Consider the following 13,076-nt stretch of genomic DNA (forward strand, 5'->3'; position numbering starts at 1 on the left):
GACCTAGTGCTGTATTGTACATTTCATAGGGATAATGATGTTAACACGCTGCTCATATGTAGACCTTTTCAGCTCCAGTTCCATAAATTTTATCACATGGGCTGCTGCCCCATATACAAAAAAATTATCTTTTGAGGACCAGAAGCTAGGTTTAGGGCTTTTAAAAGCTGTATCCAAGACCCACAGAAACAAACAGATTAAGTAATTTTCATCCAGTAACTGTTTACTTGGGACATGAAACGAAGAAATATTTTCTGCACTCCCACATGCAGAAAGCTGATCATTTTGGAGATGCAGAGTGACTGCGTCCCCATACTTCATTGAAGCACAGAGGCAAAACATAGCTGAGGCCGTCAGCAGGACCCAGGAGCGAAGAGGTAGTTCAGGTCAGGCTGCATAAACACAGTCAGTATTAAATCTGTATTGTTTGCTTACACCACAGTGCCTCGGGTCTCTGAGAACCTTACCATGCTAGGCACTGTACAAGTCCAGAACAAACTTACCCAGATACAGATTTTGAATAAGGGCAACATAGAACTGCGAAAGATTTAGAACATATCAGTAAAATATATTGTTAAAAATACTTTAAACCCCCCAATTTATTTTTATTTTTATTTTTTATTATTACTATTTTTTTTTGAGCAGTAACACCCCTCACTTACTCCCTTTGGAGAGGAGACCTTGTCAGGAACTAAATAAATGTTTACAGAAAAGTGTTTATGACTCAACATTAAATAATGATTTAAGGTGGAAATGTTGAGAGAGCCTGAGTGCTAGCAATACATCTAAGAATCCTGATGCATCTGGAAATTTATTTCCTTTTACAGACTATGATAAAAAAAAAGAGAATAACTCTAAGCATGTTTTAAAGTAAAAGAAAAATTTCACATTAAGTGTCAATAAAAATGATCTGCAATCCCTTGAAAATGGGGAACTCTACTAGAAACACCGACAGAAACTCTACTGTAGATGTTTCAGCGTGAAAAACAACATAAAAGAAATCATCCCCATCTGCTGTACAGATTCCTTTTGTCATTCACAACTTATAGTTTCTGAAGTCAGGATTTTTAATTAGCGCTGTCTATTCTCCATTCCTCTAGTTTGTCTCCTTATCTTAAAATGCCTATTTGCTTCAGAACAGCCTTCTTAATTCTGACCCACTGGTGGCCCAGCTAAGCGCTGAGCTAATATTGACTAATATTTCAAAATAAATTGCTCCCTCTAGTGAGACTGCTGCAGCACTGATGTTGGCAGATGTGGTGGCTCTGCACAACTCCACAAAGCCTGCGGCCCATGGCCGCATTGGTGCTCACTCCAGACAGACTCCCAGGGAGCCTTTCCTGGACAAGGAGTGCTTGATAAGTCCTTCTGCATTTAAGATAATATTATTTAAAAAGAGTTATGCCTCATACATTGTTAAAACCTTCCCTTAAACAGCAGACTGGTTAACTAGCAGACCTTTGGAGAGAGCCACATGAGTTCACTGAATATGGATTTCGTAAGCATGTGGGTGCCCTTTTTCTTTCTGATTTATTAGAGCTGCTCTGGCAGCTTGATGCTGTTAGTATCTCCTGAGGGGCCCCAGGCCTGGCAGGGGGCTTCACTGTTCTGCTGTGGGGATGCAAAGGTCTCTGTGCTGGGGCATGGGCTGGGCAGCCCCTGGCAGTGAGCTCTCCTCAATGTGGTGAGCAGCAGGAGATGGTTGCTGCCTTGGCACACACAGGTCGTTACGGCACTGCCAGGCTGTCATGGGCAGGAGGGCCAAACCCTGGTCATGCTCTCAGAAGAGGCGTTTTCTTTAAAAGAGAAAAAAATGGTCTCTCTGTGGCACAGCTGGAATAAGACAAGAATTTGGAAGAAGCTGCAGCCACTCCTGATTAGGAGATGACTGCCTCACAGAAGTAAGCCCAGGGGTTGTGACACGTCCATATGTAGCAGACTTGTCCTTCACATTTGCGTTCCTGTCAGGACAAACTCACCCCCTTCTGCTGAGTCATGAAGCACAAATAATTCCCCAAACCCCTCCTTGCCACCACGCAGAGGGACAGGGCTTTCTCCTCAAGGCTCTGCATCATTGTGATAAGGCCCCACTGCCCAGTGCTGCAGGGATGGGTGCCTGATAGCTGGATGCTCTCCCCCATGGGCCACAGACTGTCAGCCTCTCTTGTGCTTCTCAGTCTCCCCTTTTGAACACTGTAAAGGTCTCATGTGTTTGTGGTCACTGGGGACTGCAGAAGAGGTGTTGAGCCAGAGTCCACTTCCTGCAATCAAAGCTCATCTCACCTGGATGGCTCTTTGAGGTCAAAGCAGGTGTGTGCTTGTGGGAGGACAACAGCCACGGACTGAGATAGCTGACCTGTTCCTCTGTAAATGCTGTAATGACTTAAAGGCAGGTGGTAAGTTTTCTTAAATAAATATTTCTTAACTTCTTTTCATTGAAGAATGAAAGAACATATCAGTCTTAAAAGCAATGGATTAAACAAGACAAACACAAACCTGTTTTGGAAATACTGATGCCAGACTGAAGAGCTTTGTTGCAGGCTGTTGTCAGCTGAGCAGGATGATCCTGCACAGAGATGTCCTTTGCGGCAGGACGTGGCTCCTCAACCTGGGCTCTGCCATTCCACAGACCATCCTGACTGCAGCATAGCTCTTGCTGCAGCTCCATCATGTTTTGCCGAGTTCAGTGAGGCTATCTGGTAAGCTCAAGGGCAACTGCTTGTTTCCACAGCTCCTTGAAACACATTTGTGTGAATGTTTATAAAAAAGTCAAGTTTGCAAGGAGAGGTAATATAGTGGTAATATCTTTTTAAGGAATCAGGTACATAAGTGGAAAGAACTTACAAATATATGGTGCAGAATGGTGTGAGTTCATGTGCATTTCTGATTGTTGCAAATGACATATGGCTGTTTTTGGGAAAAACAAAAACAAAAACAAAAACAAAAACGAAAACCCAACTTTCTTTGGCTGCAAATAACTCCTTGAGGTAAAACAACCATCACTCCTGAACCTCAGTGCACCTGCTGAGTACAGGTGTGCATCTTATGGCTGTCTCCAATCCTGAGCGTTTTACTTCCTGATCCTCTATAGCAGTGCCTAGCATTTTTTGAAACATAACTTGCATTTTTAGCAGTTCCTAAGAACTCATATGGCTAAACAAAATTTTCAAAAGTGACAGAGGACCTGATGGCTTGCTTTTGTGTATTTTTTTTTACATGCCTACAAAGTTTAGCTTAATGATTACTGTTAATTTTAGGTTGAGTCTTATTCAGTGTTCCTTATTCAGTGTCCAGTAACTGGTGTTATTCCTAAGATCCTTAAGACAAATTTCTTTTCTGAGATGTATTTCAAACTTTTAAGAACACTGTGTTAAAGCCCCGATAATTTAATGCAATGACTGCTAACTGTCACCAGAGGACGCTCTTAATACATTGTGGAGAAACAAAACTGGGAAACCTTTTTTCTGCCCGTTCCCTTGTCTCCAATACAGGAGACTGATTTTTCTATCTTTCACGAGGAAACAAAAAGTTCATTTCTATTTCCATGATGCTTCTACATAGTTATCCTATTTATTTCCACCCTTTTAACCATAAAATCATTCCAGATGTTACATTCTGGTGAGATTAGGCAAAACATAGATAAACCACGTATCCCAGATCATCAATATTTGTTTTTTTCCATCATCATTTTTAAGTTGCATACTGAGAAGTATTTGATCAATAGCTCCTAATTATAGTAGTTATTTATGTTTTTATATATTCTGGGGGGAGAAATACCCTGCCCATAATATAAACTGGATGCTATTATTTTTCTAATGTCTTCTGATATTTGCTGTTTTCCACCCTTAATCTTCCCCATCTGATTTGTCTTTGATAGATTGCATTCATCTCCTGCGCAACTAAAATCATATGAAAAATATATCAGTATTTTTCTGAGAGCTCTAAATTAACTCATGTGGATCTATTAACATCTAAAATAGGCAATACCCAGGATAGGATATGTATGTCATCAGAACATGTACATCACATTACTTTGGCAACTTAATGCCTTTCTGGCACCTTATCCTGCACATTGCTTCCACGTTCATTTGGTACTCCAGAAGGGTTTTTTTGTTTGTTTGTTTTTTTTCCTGAGTGAAACTGCTCATCCATTAGATCAGAATGAGCAGATTGTTTTGGGCTAAGGAGGTGTTCTCCAGGCTTTCAAAACACACAGATGGCCAAACATCTGTTCTGTGCTCTGTTCTCTTTAAGCCATGCCTCTAAAGAAGTGTTTGTGGGGAGCGGTCTGTCCGGGATGCTCTGTTTTGGAAGCCGTGCTGTTGCATCAGCATAGCAGCATGCTCACATGAACAACATTCTTAATCCTAGCCCTGAATTTTCTGGCCAAGCTGCTCTGGTGCCAACTATGACATGCTATTTGGCCACATACCTGATTTCCCTCTCCTGCAATCTGATCTTTGCCATGGCTGACCTTTTCGTCGGTTATGTTGTTTCAATGCTAATCGTGTGTTGTTGGCTCTGCTGGCTGTTCCGTATTTGTAATAATGGAGTGACTGATTCAGGGTTCATTAGAACTAGTCCCTACTTGCATCAGCCTCTCACAAATTGTGCAATGGCATGCTTCTGTTTTGTGGCTAGGACAATACCTGAGGGTGCAGTTTGCTCTGGTTCACCTCCTAGTTTGCACTGGTTCACTTTCCTGCCTGGAGCTTGTCTTTCCTCTCTCACAGTCTGGCTGGGGAGCTCAGCAGAATGTGTGCAAAGCCAGCGGTTTATTTTGGGGCACTCGCTGGGGGAGCACATTTTTGTTTGTTTGTTTTTCTCCTGAACTAGGGAGGAGGGAAGTGAGGCTGTGCAGCTTGAATGAAGCTTTGTTTTGAGTTGAGGAAATGAAAGGCTGAAATCTTGTCTAGCCTGACACAGAAATGTTTCCTTCCACAGGACCGAGTCTTTTGGCTTGAGGTCTGTGACATGGTGAGGTAAAAGAAGGGCTGCATTTACCAGAGTGCCAGAGCAGAGGAACACCCGCTACATGCAGTGGTTGGAGACCTTGAGTGGGAGGTGGTGAATTATTGTTTCTGCTGGAGAGAGTTTTTAACCACATGCCTTCCCCTTTGGGCTATTGCTCAAACCACTGTATTTTTGAATTTTGCTCCTCAACATTTGTAATTGCTTAGGGCATACTGATGCAGATCTGAGCTTATTAGCACCTCTGTTAAAGACATCCATCTTTACTTAAAGTAATAATAAAATATAAGAGTCTGGTGCTCCTGTGTTTTCAGATGCTCAATGACAGACCAAACCAGAAAGCTATTCATTTGCTTTTATTCCTGACTATTATTTAAGCACTATGTGGGAATTTGAAAGACTAGGTTCAGTATACTGTTATGTAGGAGAGTTCATGTGCATTTCTGTGGAGGGGAAAGAAGCCTTGATCTGTTTGCTTTTGTTGTAAATGCTCCAGTCCAAAGGCAGCTGATGACTTTTCATTTGTGATTTTGTACCTTTAAGCACAAAGTGTTTTCTCCATCTGAAGTTGCTTAACAAATGTGGGTGGCCTTAATTTCAGTTTGATGAAAGAGACTATTTACTAAAATAAATGAATCAAATCTGTTTTTGACTACCCACCAGACACCTGCAAAATTTGCTTTGTAGATATTCAGCAACTATTTCAGCTCACGTGAACTTGACCAGTGGCATAACAAGTTCTTACCATGATGTTGTGAAACTTTTGCTCTGGCTGATGGCTACATTGTCTACTTTCTGGAGAGCATCCTGCTCAAGGTGCAGACCTACTACAGATACGAGATCTGTAGCTCTAGGGTATGTAGTTCCTGATCAAATTGACTTACCAAACAGCAGTTTGTGAGTGCATCTAATAGCAGGCAATACAGACTGAGAAAGTTGCTGTGACAGCCTCAGATGCACTTAGCCTGGCACTCCCTGGAAGAAAATGTATCAGTGATCAGTGTCTTACTCACTGCAAATGGTTTAAAAAACCCAGAAGTGCTGGAAAGTATGTTTAGAGGCCATTTCATCCATCTTCAAAGCAAAGCTAGCATGGATGGTTAAGCTCGAATGAAAGTTGTACAGTGCATATCATGTATACAACTGCAGCATCGATTTCAAGTTGAGACTTAATTCTTACTAAGAAGAAAAATTCTGTACCCCCAGCCTTCCTCTTGCAGAGTTAGTCTTCTCTCTTGTCTGAATCTCTTCCTTTCCCTGCCTGCCTGCTTCTTGAGACCACCTGTACACATTGCTTCAGCATCATTAAATCATCTGTAGGCAGGTGTCAGCTGACAGCAATCTCTGGACATCAATGTGTGAAGAAGAGAGAGTTGATATGGAAAGGTTTTCTGTGTGTGAGGGATTACTAGAACAACTACTTAAGAGCAGGATCTCTCGAATAGTATGTCATGGCTTTGTTTTTCAGGATTTGTTCCTCACTCACAACTTACAATATACTCCAGGAATACAAAACCTCTCAGATTTATCTGAACTAAATGCATTTCAGGTGTTCTTGTAAATAGATTTGTATTTTTTTCCAGAGCACATCTTGGAAAAGCTCAGACATTTGGGCACCCACAAGAGCCTGTGAGCTGGAGGACACCTCCTTAGTCTGATCTAGCTCTATCTTCCTGAACCAGTTTTCCCATGCACAAGTGTACATTCAGCTGCTGTAAATGTGGGTGTGAAATTGGGATACCTCCATGTCAGCTGGCTTCTGTCTAGGTACTAGGGGGAGTGAGCACAGCCCTGTTTGACAAACTTTCATAGTGGACACACATAGCACAAGATGAAGTCTTTGCCTGGAAGTATATTATTGCCCTGATAGCAATGGTGTGAGACCCCATCCTTCTGACCCTGCTGGGCTGGTCTCTCCTATACACACCACAAACTGATTTTCATCTTATATCCTCAAAGCTGCTGGAAGATGCCATCACCCAAAATGGGGGTAGGCAGGAAATAGCTCTGATCACTGTAGGATGACTGTAGGGATATTTCCTAATAATGACCTATTTCAACAGTGAAACATAGGTATATGGTATTTCTTTATGTCTGAATACATTGTAGAGATCTTAACTGCTGTTTTAGAAACTGGCTCAGCTGAGGAGTTGTAGACCTCATGGAATTTTCATCGTTGCTATTCATTTTATGTTTTCTTCTGTGAGGTAATATAATTCTGTGGGGTTTCAGTTATTTCTTTACCTGAATCATCAAGATAAAGCATTTTCATGTGCCTATCAAGTTTATGGTCTCTTGAGGCCACAGACTTTATAGGATACGCAGCTGTGGCTGATATGAAAAAGATTTGTAAGGCCGGGGTAAGGCAACACTGGAACAGTCACAACAACAGTGGCCCCTCTTAAACTCCACATCGCACTTAGGTTACTCAAAGCGTTTTTCTACTTCTCTGTGTGCAATCGTTTTCACTCTGGTACAATAAGAGCAGCAGAGCCTCCAAAAGCTTTGTGGGTCTAAGGGGCCAGCCAGTTCTGCACTCCCTCACTTGACTTTATCAGTGGAAATTCCTTCCTTGCTGATCGAATGACCAAGGGAAAATTATCTCTTTTTAAAACAGTTCACATTTCTTTGGATTCAGTTTCACATTGGCGTTCTTAAGCTTATCACAGACCATTTGTAAACGCACTAGTTCCTGACCGAAAGATTTAGCATGTACCAGATTTGTTATCCATCTAGGACAAACAGTCTGAAAGAGACACATGCCATACAGAACATTCTCCATGAGCCATTTAGAGGTAGCAAGAGCACTGCATAATCTTGAGAACATTATTTAAAATTGACAGGATCTTTATCCCGCTATAAAAGCAGCCTTCTTCTGGGGCTTTTGGATTTACTTCCACATTCACCTACCCACTTAAGATCAATGCAGACATCCAACAAACCTTCCTATAACATCAAAAGCACCCAAGTACTCGCCTAACATCTCTCTGATCCAGTACCACTCAGACACAAACACTGCACATGGTCCTCCTGTTTTCTTGAGTAGAGTAGGACTTTAAAGATGGGAAGCCATTGCTTAGTCGGCTACTTCAAATCCCCTTCTCCCTTTCAACACTGCAAGGTCACATGCCCAGCACTTGCTCCGGCTTGTCCTCAGCTCCCACTTTACCTTGGTGATATTTTTCTCTCTCTCTCTCCAATTTACTTTTTTTTTTTCTTCGTACAACAGCGATACATAATACTGCCAATATGTGCCCAGTGGTATGTCTGTGGGATTTGCTTGAAGGCTGCTTTTGCTAGAGCTTTCCAACAGCGTAGTAAATCTTCCTGACTGCTTTCCCTGATGACAGCTTCCTACTGTAGCTAACAAGGTTGGCAAGCTTGATCCCCCTCAGTGGTAGTAGGATCTACATATGACAAAGGATAGAAATCCCTGGAAGTAACTATTTAATCTTATCTAATTCCCATAGTATCTCATACATTTCTTCCTATAGTAAATTGTGGCAGAAGCATAGGAAAGGCTGTAGGATCAGTCGTTTCTGCCAAATTTTATTGTCTTTTCTTAAAGGGGAAACCAGTGATCTACATGCTTGGGCATCTTCATCTCAGTTCTGTATTGTTACATGCCATGCTTGGGTGGAGTTAAAAACCTTCAGTCAGAGCATACAGCACTGATAGCACAAAAGAAATTTCTGTTAGCTGATCACAGAGTCACAACATTACAACATGCTGATAGTATTACAATGCGGGGCAACCAAACCAGTTTGTGACCTTGAAACCAAGACAGGTGCCTTCTGTTCTTTCAATTTCACTCCCTGAAAGAAGGAAACAATGGAGGTGAATTGCCATATCTCTTCCTGAGCAGGCAGCTGAACAGGGCCAGCCCTCTGCCCACATCCTGATCTGCTGGTGGCTTGCATCTGGGTGGCTGCTTCACTCTCACAGTTCTCTGCGTGTCAGAGTGAGTGGTAAGGAAAGCTGGAAGAAATTGCTTGGCCCTTTGCTGACTCTTTGCCTTGAAGAGAAGCTGGCATCTACATTAAGTTGTTACCACTGTTAGTCAACACCCTGTCGTGTTTTGTTTACATGAGGTAAATGGCTGCTGACATTTTCCTTTCACAGAATAATTGGCTTGGTCACCAGGTCTGTCTGGGCTTGTCACAGCTGTCTGGTATCTTGGGAGAGACCCAAACTTTTACCAGCCTGAAATCTCCTGGAGGAGTGGGGTAAAGTCTTTCCACCTGGGCTTTATATATGCTTCTTTTGTACCCCAGAATTTCTGTACATTAGAGCCATCTCTTCAATGCTATCCCTTGGAATGGATGAAGGAAAGACAATGTTGTTCCATACTTCTGTCATCCCTCTGTAGTTTCCAGACAGCTGTGCCTCACCTCTCTCAGATTCTCTCACCTAAGAGAAGATGCCTACAGTCCTGCTCCCAGGGCACTCAGACAGGGGTCAGCTCAAGCTGACTCACTTCTGCTGCTCCTTTCCACCTCAGAAGAGCAGGGAAGAACATTATGAGGATGCTGATGTGTGCTATCTGTGCCGTGTCAGAGCACAACCCAGGGCAGGCAGGCAGGCAGGCAGAGATGCCCCAGTGCCTTTCTTCAGTCTAGCAATGACAGAGGGACTGGGAATGGAGAGTCATTTATTTGCTTCCTCTGCTTCTGCGGTGGACTGCATTGCTCCCTCTACCTCATTTTGCTGTATTTTTTTAGTTCTGAAGAGACGATGATAAATTTTTCCCCCTTTAAGATCACTACAGCTGTATGTACCATATAGCTGGGCAATGAAATAGCTGCTTTTCTGTATGCTTTTCCCTTTATTAGAAAAAGGCAAATTTCCAGGTAGATTTTTAAATTTTATTTTTCCTTAAGAAAAGAGACAAAGTACCATCTGTCTTATTTGCAGTAATGGCTGCAGTAAGTTCTTCTTTTGACGAGACTTAGAAATAAGACAAAAATAACTGAGACATCTGCTTCCCTAAGCTACAGAATCTCAACTGATAACATTGAAAAAGAAGCCGATAATATTGATCACTTGTGTACCTGTAGTTAAACTTCCAAAATCAGTGCAGAAGGAAGCTTAACTGACCTTTCTGTAGTATAAGAACGCAGAGCTAAATTCCAAATGTAAAATTTTTATGGATATAAATATAGGGGATGATTTTCAGACAAAGTTAATATTGCTGCTTAATACCCAAAGGTCCCACAAGGTGCACTTGGGAAGGAATCCCTGAGTGTAGTGAGTATACTTCTGTATGAACCAAGAAGTAGATTTTCAGAGTGGTTCATGGAAGATCTGACACTAACTTGATCAGCAAGGACCCCAATTCTGCCATCACTTCTGCTCTGAATAACTTCAAATATTTGTTCAGGGAAATTAATATCTCAAAATATAAAGCATGTTCATAAGCACTGGCAGGATCCAGGATAAGCAGCTACACAAACATTGCTCTGGCCTAGTCTCCTGAGTGTCTGTAGAAAAAATATTAGACTTTGGTCCTCTAAGTTGCCTACTTGAGAAATCCACATTGCTAAATATCTGAGGATCTGCGTGCCCAGAATGAGTGCCTGATGTTTTTAACAAAGACTTCAAGGACTTGTCCATGCCTCTAGCCACACTCGTATCTCCTCCTTGTTTTCTTTCAGCCACTGAATATTGTTCTTCACCTGCTCAATTGACTGACTCCTGGGTGATTCTCCTGCCCCAGCATTAGGATATTTCTCAAAGAAATTTTCCATCTGGAAAAGAGAGAGAGAAAGAACTGTCATGAAAAAAATAACACTAGTATTGGGCAAGTATGTTTTTACGGGGACCAGATAAGTGCAATTTTGACTAAGTAAAATATTAAAGTTCTGGCTTGTAGTACTGGAATAGTTTTACAGTAATTCATGCTGCTATACACACTTGGTGAATAAAAAAACAAGCTTTCCAACCAGTAGATTTCAAAATACGCTGACATAAAACCAAGAGAAATGCTGGCACAGTACCTGCCAAAGCTGGAGGTCTGTGTTGAAGTTTTGGCTGATAGTTACTATGCGACCAAGGGTTCTATCATTGATAGTGAATCTAGGAAAACAAAACAAAACATCAAGCAACATTTGATGCAAAACTGTTCAAAATAAAGGGCACAATCAGTTATCTGAAGCTTAAACTTCTAAATGCAGTACAACAGAACATGCACCCAGATTCTGGTGTTTTTGGAAATACTTGAAAAATAGTGGTCCTACAGAATATCTATACTTCATATGTTCTATGATACATGTTCTAAAATATGTCTACTAAAGGAATAATCTTTTCTGTTTGTTTTATTTTGTTTTACTTTTTAATTTTACAGCCAATAGCTTATTGTTTCACATTGGAAATAGTGTGTTTAAAGACTTTTTTTCCTCCCAGGACTTCCTGCTGTTTTGGAACCAAACTGCTGAGCAACAGAAATGCAGTCTGGTTCACAGCTCTAGACTGTCAGGTATGTTTGGCTTCTGTGTCTTCACACATTGTTTAAAAGGGGAAGGAAGGAGAGAAGAGCAAAACTAAATAGTGTACTCTTAATTCAGCTGCTCATCTTCACCTATGCTGGTTGCTATCACCACCAGAAGGAATTGTAATATTACCTCTCTGTGCACCATCTTATTGTTATGAAATCTATAAAAAGAAAACTCTACATCAGAGTAGAGACATGACTATTGAGGAGTATTTCCATCCAATTACAAGATTTCTACACATTGCTAGAACTTTTTATACTTTTTTAATCACAGTTTTTTGGTAGTGGTCTCTTAGGGAAAGAATGTTTTTTATGTTAGTGGCAAAATATTTTTTCATAGCAGGTGGCCATGATTGTGTTGAGTATGCTTTTTGTTTCCATAATACAAAGAAGCTGACTATAAGAACTTCTTGCTTTTATGGAAATTATAGAATGATCACAAACTTTACCTTTCCAGAAAAAAAAAAAAAAAAAAAAAGGCAGTGATTATAGCTGTGTAGTGAAAATATAGAAGGAGGTGGATGTAGATCTAAAATTCCAAATGAGTTCCTTAGCATACCTGTCAACTAAGTATTCCCAGTTAAGACGAATCCAGTCCCAGGCCATTGTTTTTCCATAGGTGTTATAGGAAATGTATCTCACAACTGTGAACACATCTTGGCTTTTGATGAGGCTGGAGTTGTAGACGTATTTCAGATACCTAAGAGAAATCCCGTAAGAATCTATCTGTTGAAAACTGTATCAAGAGATAATAGTATACTGAAAGAAGCCTGAATAATTAGACATCTCTTTAGAAAAGAAGCAGAGCTTCTCTTCTTTCTTTCCTGTATGCTAGCGTCAGGAACAATTTTCTCAAACTGTTTGCTCTTTTTCCCTCCTTTATTGTTTTAATAGTAAATTAACAGATACATTCTCCCTAATTTAGGAGTAATTCTTTTTTTTTTCTGCAAATTTAGGTTGATCTAGATTATTAATTTGTGTCCTCATCCTGACAGTGATTAGTTATCAAATGGCTTTAGGTTATGGCTGTTATGGCTACAAAAATTATGAATAGAGTTGCCTACTACCACTATTCTAATTATCTTTTATATTTACTCTTCCTGTATCTCCTATATTTCCTTATTCCATCTGGTCTGAACTTGGAACTCTTTCAAGCAGACCGCTCCATTTTGTGATATTTAAACAGGGCTCCAACAAAGAGGTAAATGGCTCCAGTGAGGACATTTGCCAGCAGCTCTGCTCTATGGTACAGCTACATGCCAAGGTGTGAGATACACTTAAAGGAGCTGCTGCATCCCAGCAGAGTGGCAGCCTGGGGAGATACTCATCTGGTCTGACAGCTGCACAGATCAGTACAGTATCCAGATTCCCCACTGCTGAATGCAGTTTTTCCCATTGATGGGTTCCCGTTTCTGGTTTGGGATGAACAGTGCTCTGGAAGTCATGTCTTTCTTTTCTGATTATAGAGGAAATGTAGAAGAATTTTCTCCTGATGCCTCACTGTTAGGCAGCTAAAATTACACAGGGCATTGTTGGAAAAGCTGAAGGCTGTTGATCTTTTGCAGAAACTACCATGTGTTCAATATCTGTCCACTAATGTATCAAGGCTTTTTTT

At 41.0% G+C, this 13,076-nt stretch overlaps 1 protein-coding gene and 1 long non-coding RNA gene across 2 annotated transcripts in view; one reads left to right on the forward strand and one right to left on the reverse strand.

Moving 5' to 3' along the window:
* Positions 1-2,178: 2,178 nt before the first annotated feature.
* LOC149918200 (uncharacterized) lies at positions 2,179-5,262 on the forward strand. The gene is made up of 3 exons (XR_016466442.1): positions 2,179-2,396; positions 2,541-2,699; positions 4,945-5,262. It is a non-coding gene; the product is annotated as an uncharacterized LOC149918200 (long non-coding RNA).
* A 4,595-nt stretch (positions 5,263-9,857) lies between these two features.
* The window catches only part of ENPEP (glutamyl aminopeptidase), a 32,693-nt gene continuing 29,474 nt past the window's right edge, over positions 9,858-13,076 (reverse strand). Inside the window, exons 18-20 of the mRNA XM_031596942.2 lie at positions 12,021-12,161; positions 10,968-11,046; positions 9,858-10,718 (exon numbers count right to left, since the gene is read on the reverse strand). Coding sequence (XP_031452802.1) covers positions 10,569-10,718; positions 10,968-11,046; positions 12,021-12,161 — 370 coding nt within the window. The 3' untranslated portion in view covers positions 9,858-10,568. The remainder of the gene's footprint in view (positions 10,719-10,967; positions 11,047-12,020; positions 12,162-13,076) is intronic.

This window comes from Phasianus colchicus, chromosome 4, assembly GCF_987193195.1.
Source record: "Phasianus colchicus chromosome 4, bPhaCol1.hap1.1, whole genome shotgun sequence".
Classification (NCBI taxonomy): domain Eukaryota; kingdom Metazoa; phylum Chordata; class Aves; order Galliformes; family Phasianidae; genus Phasianus; species Phasianus colchicus.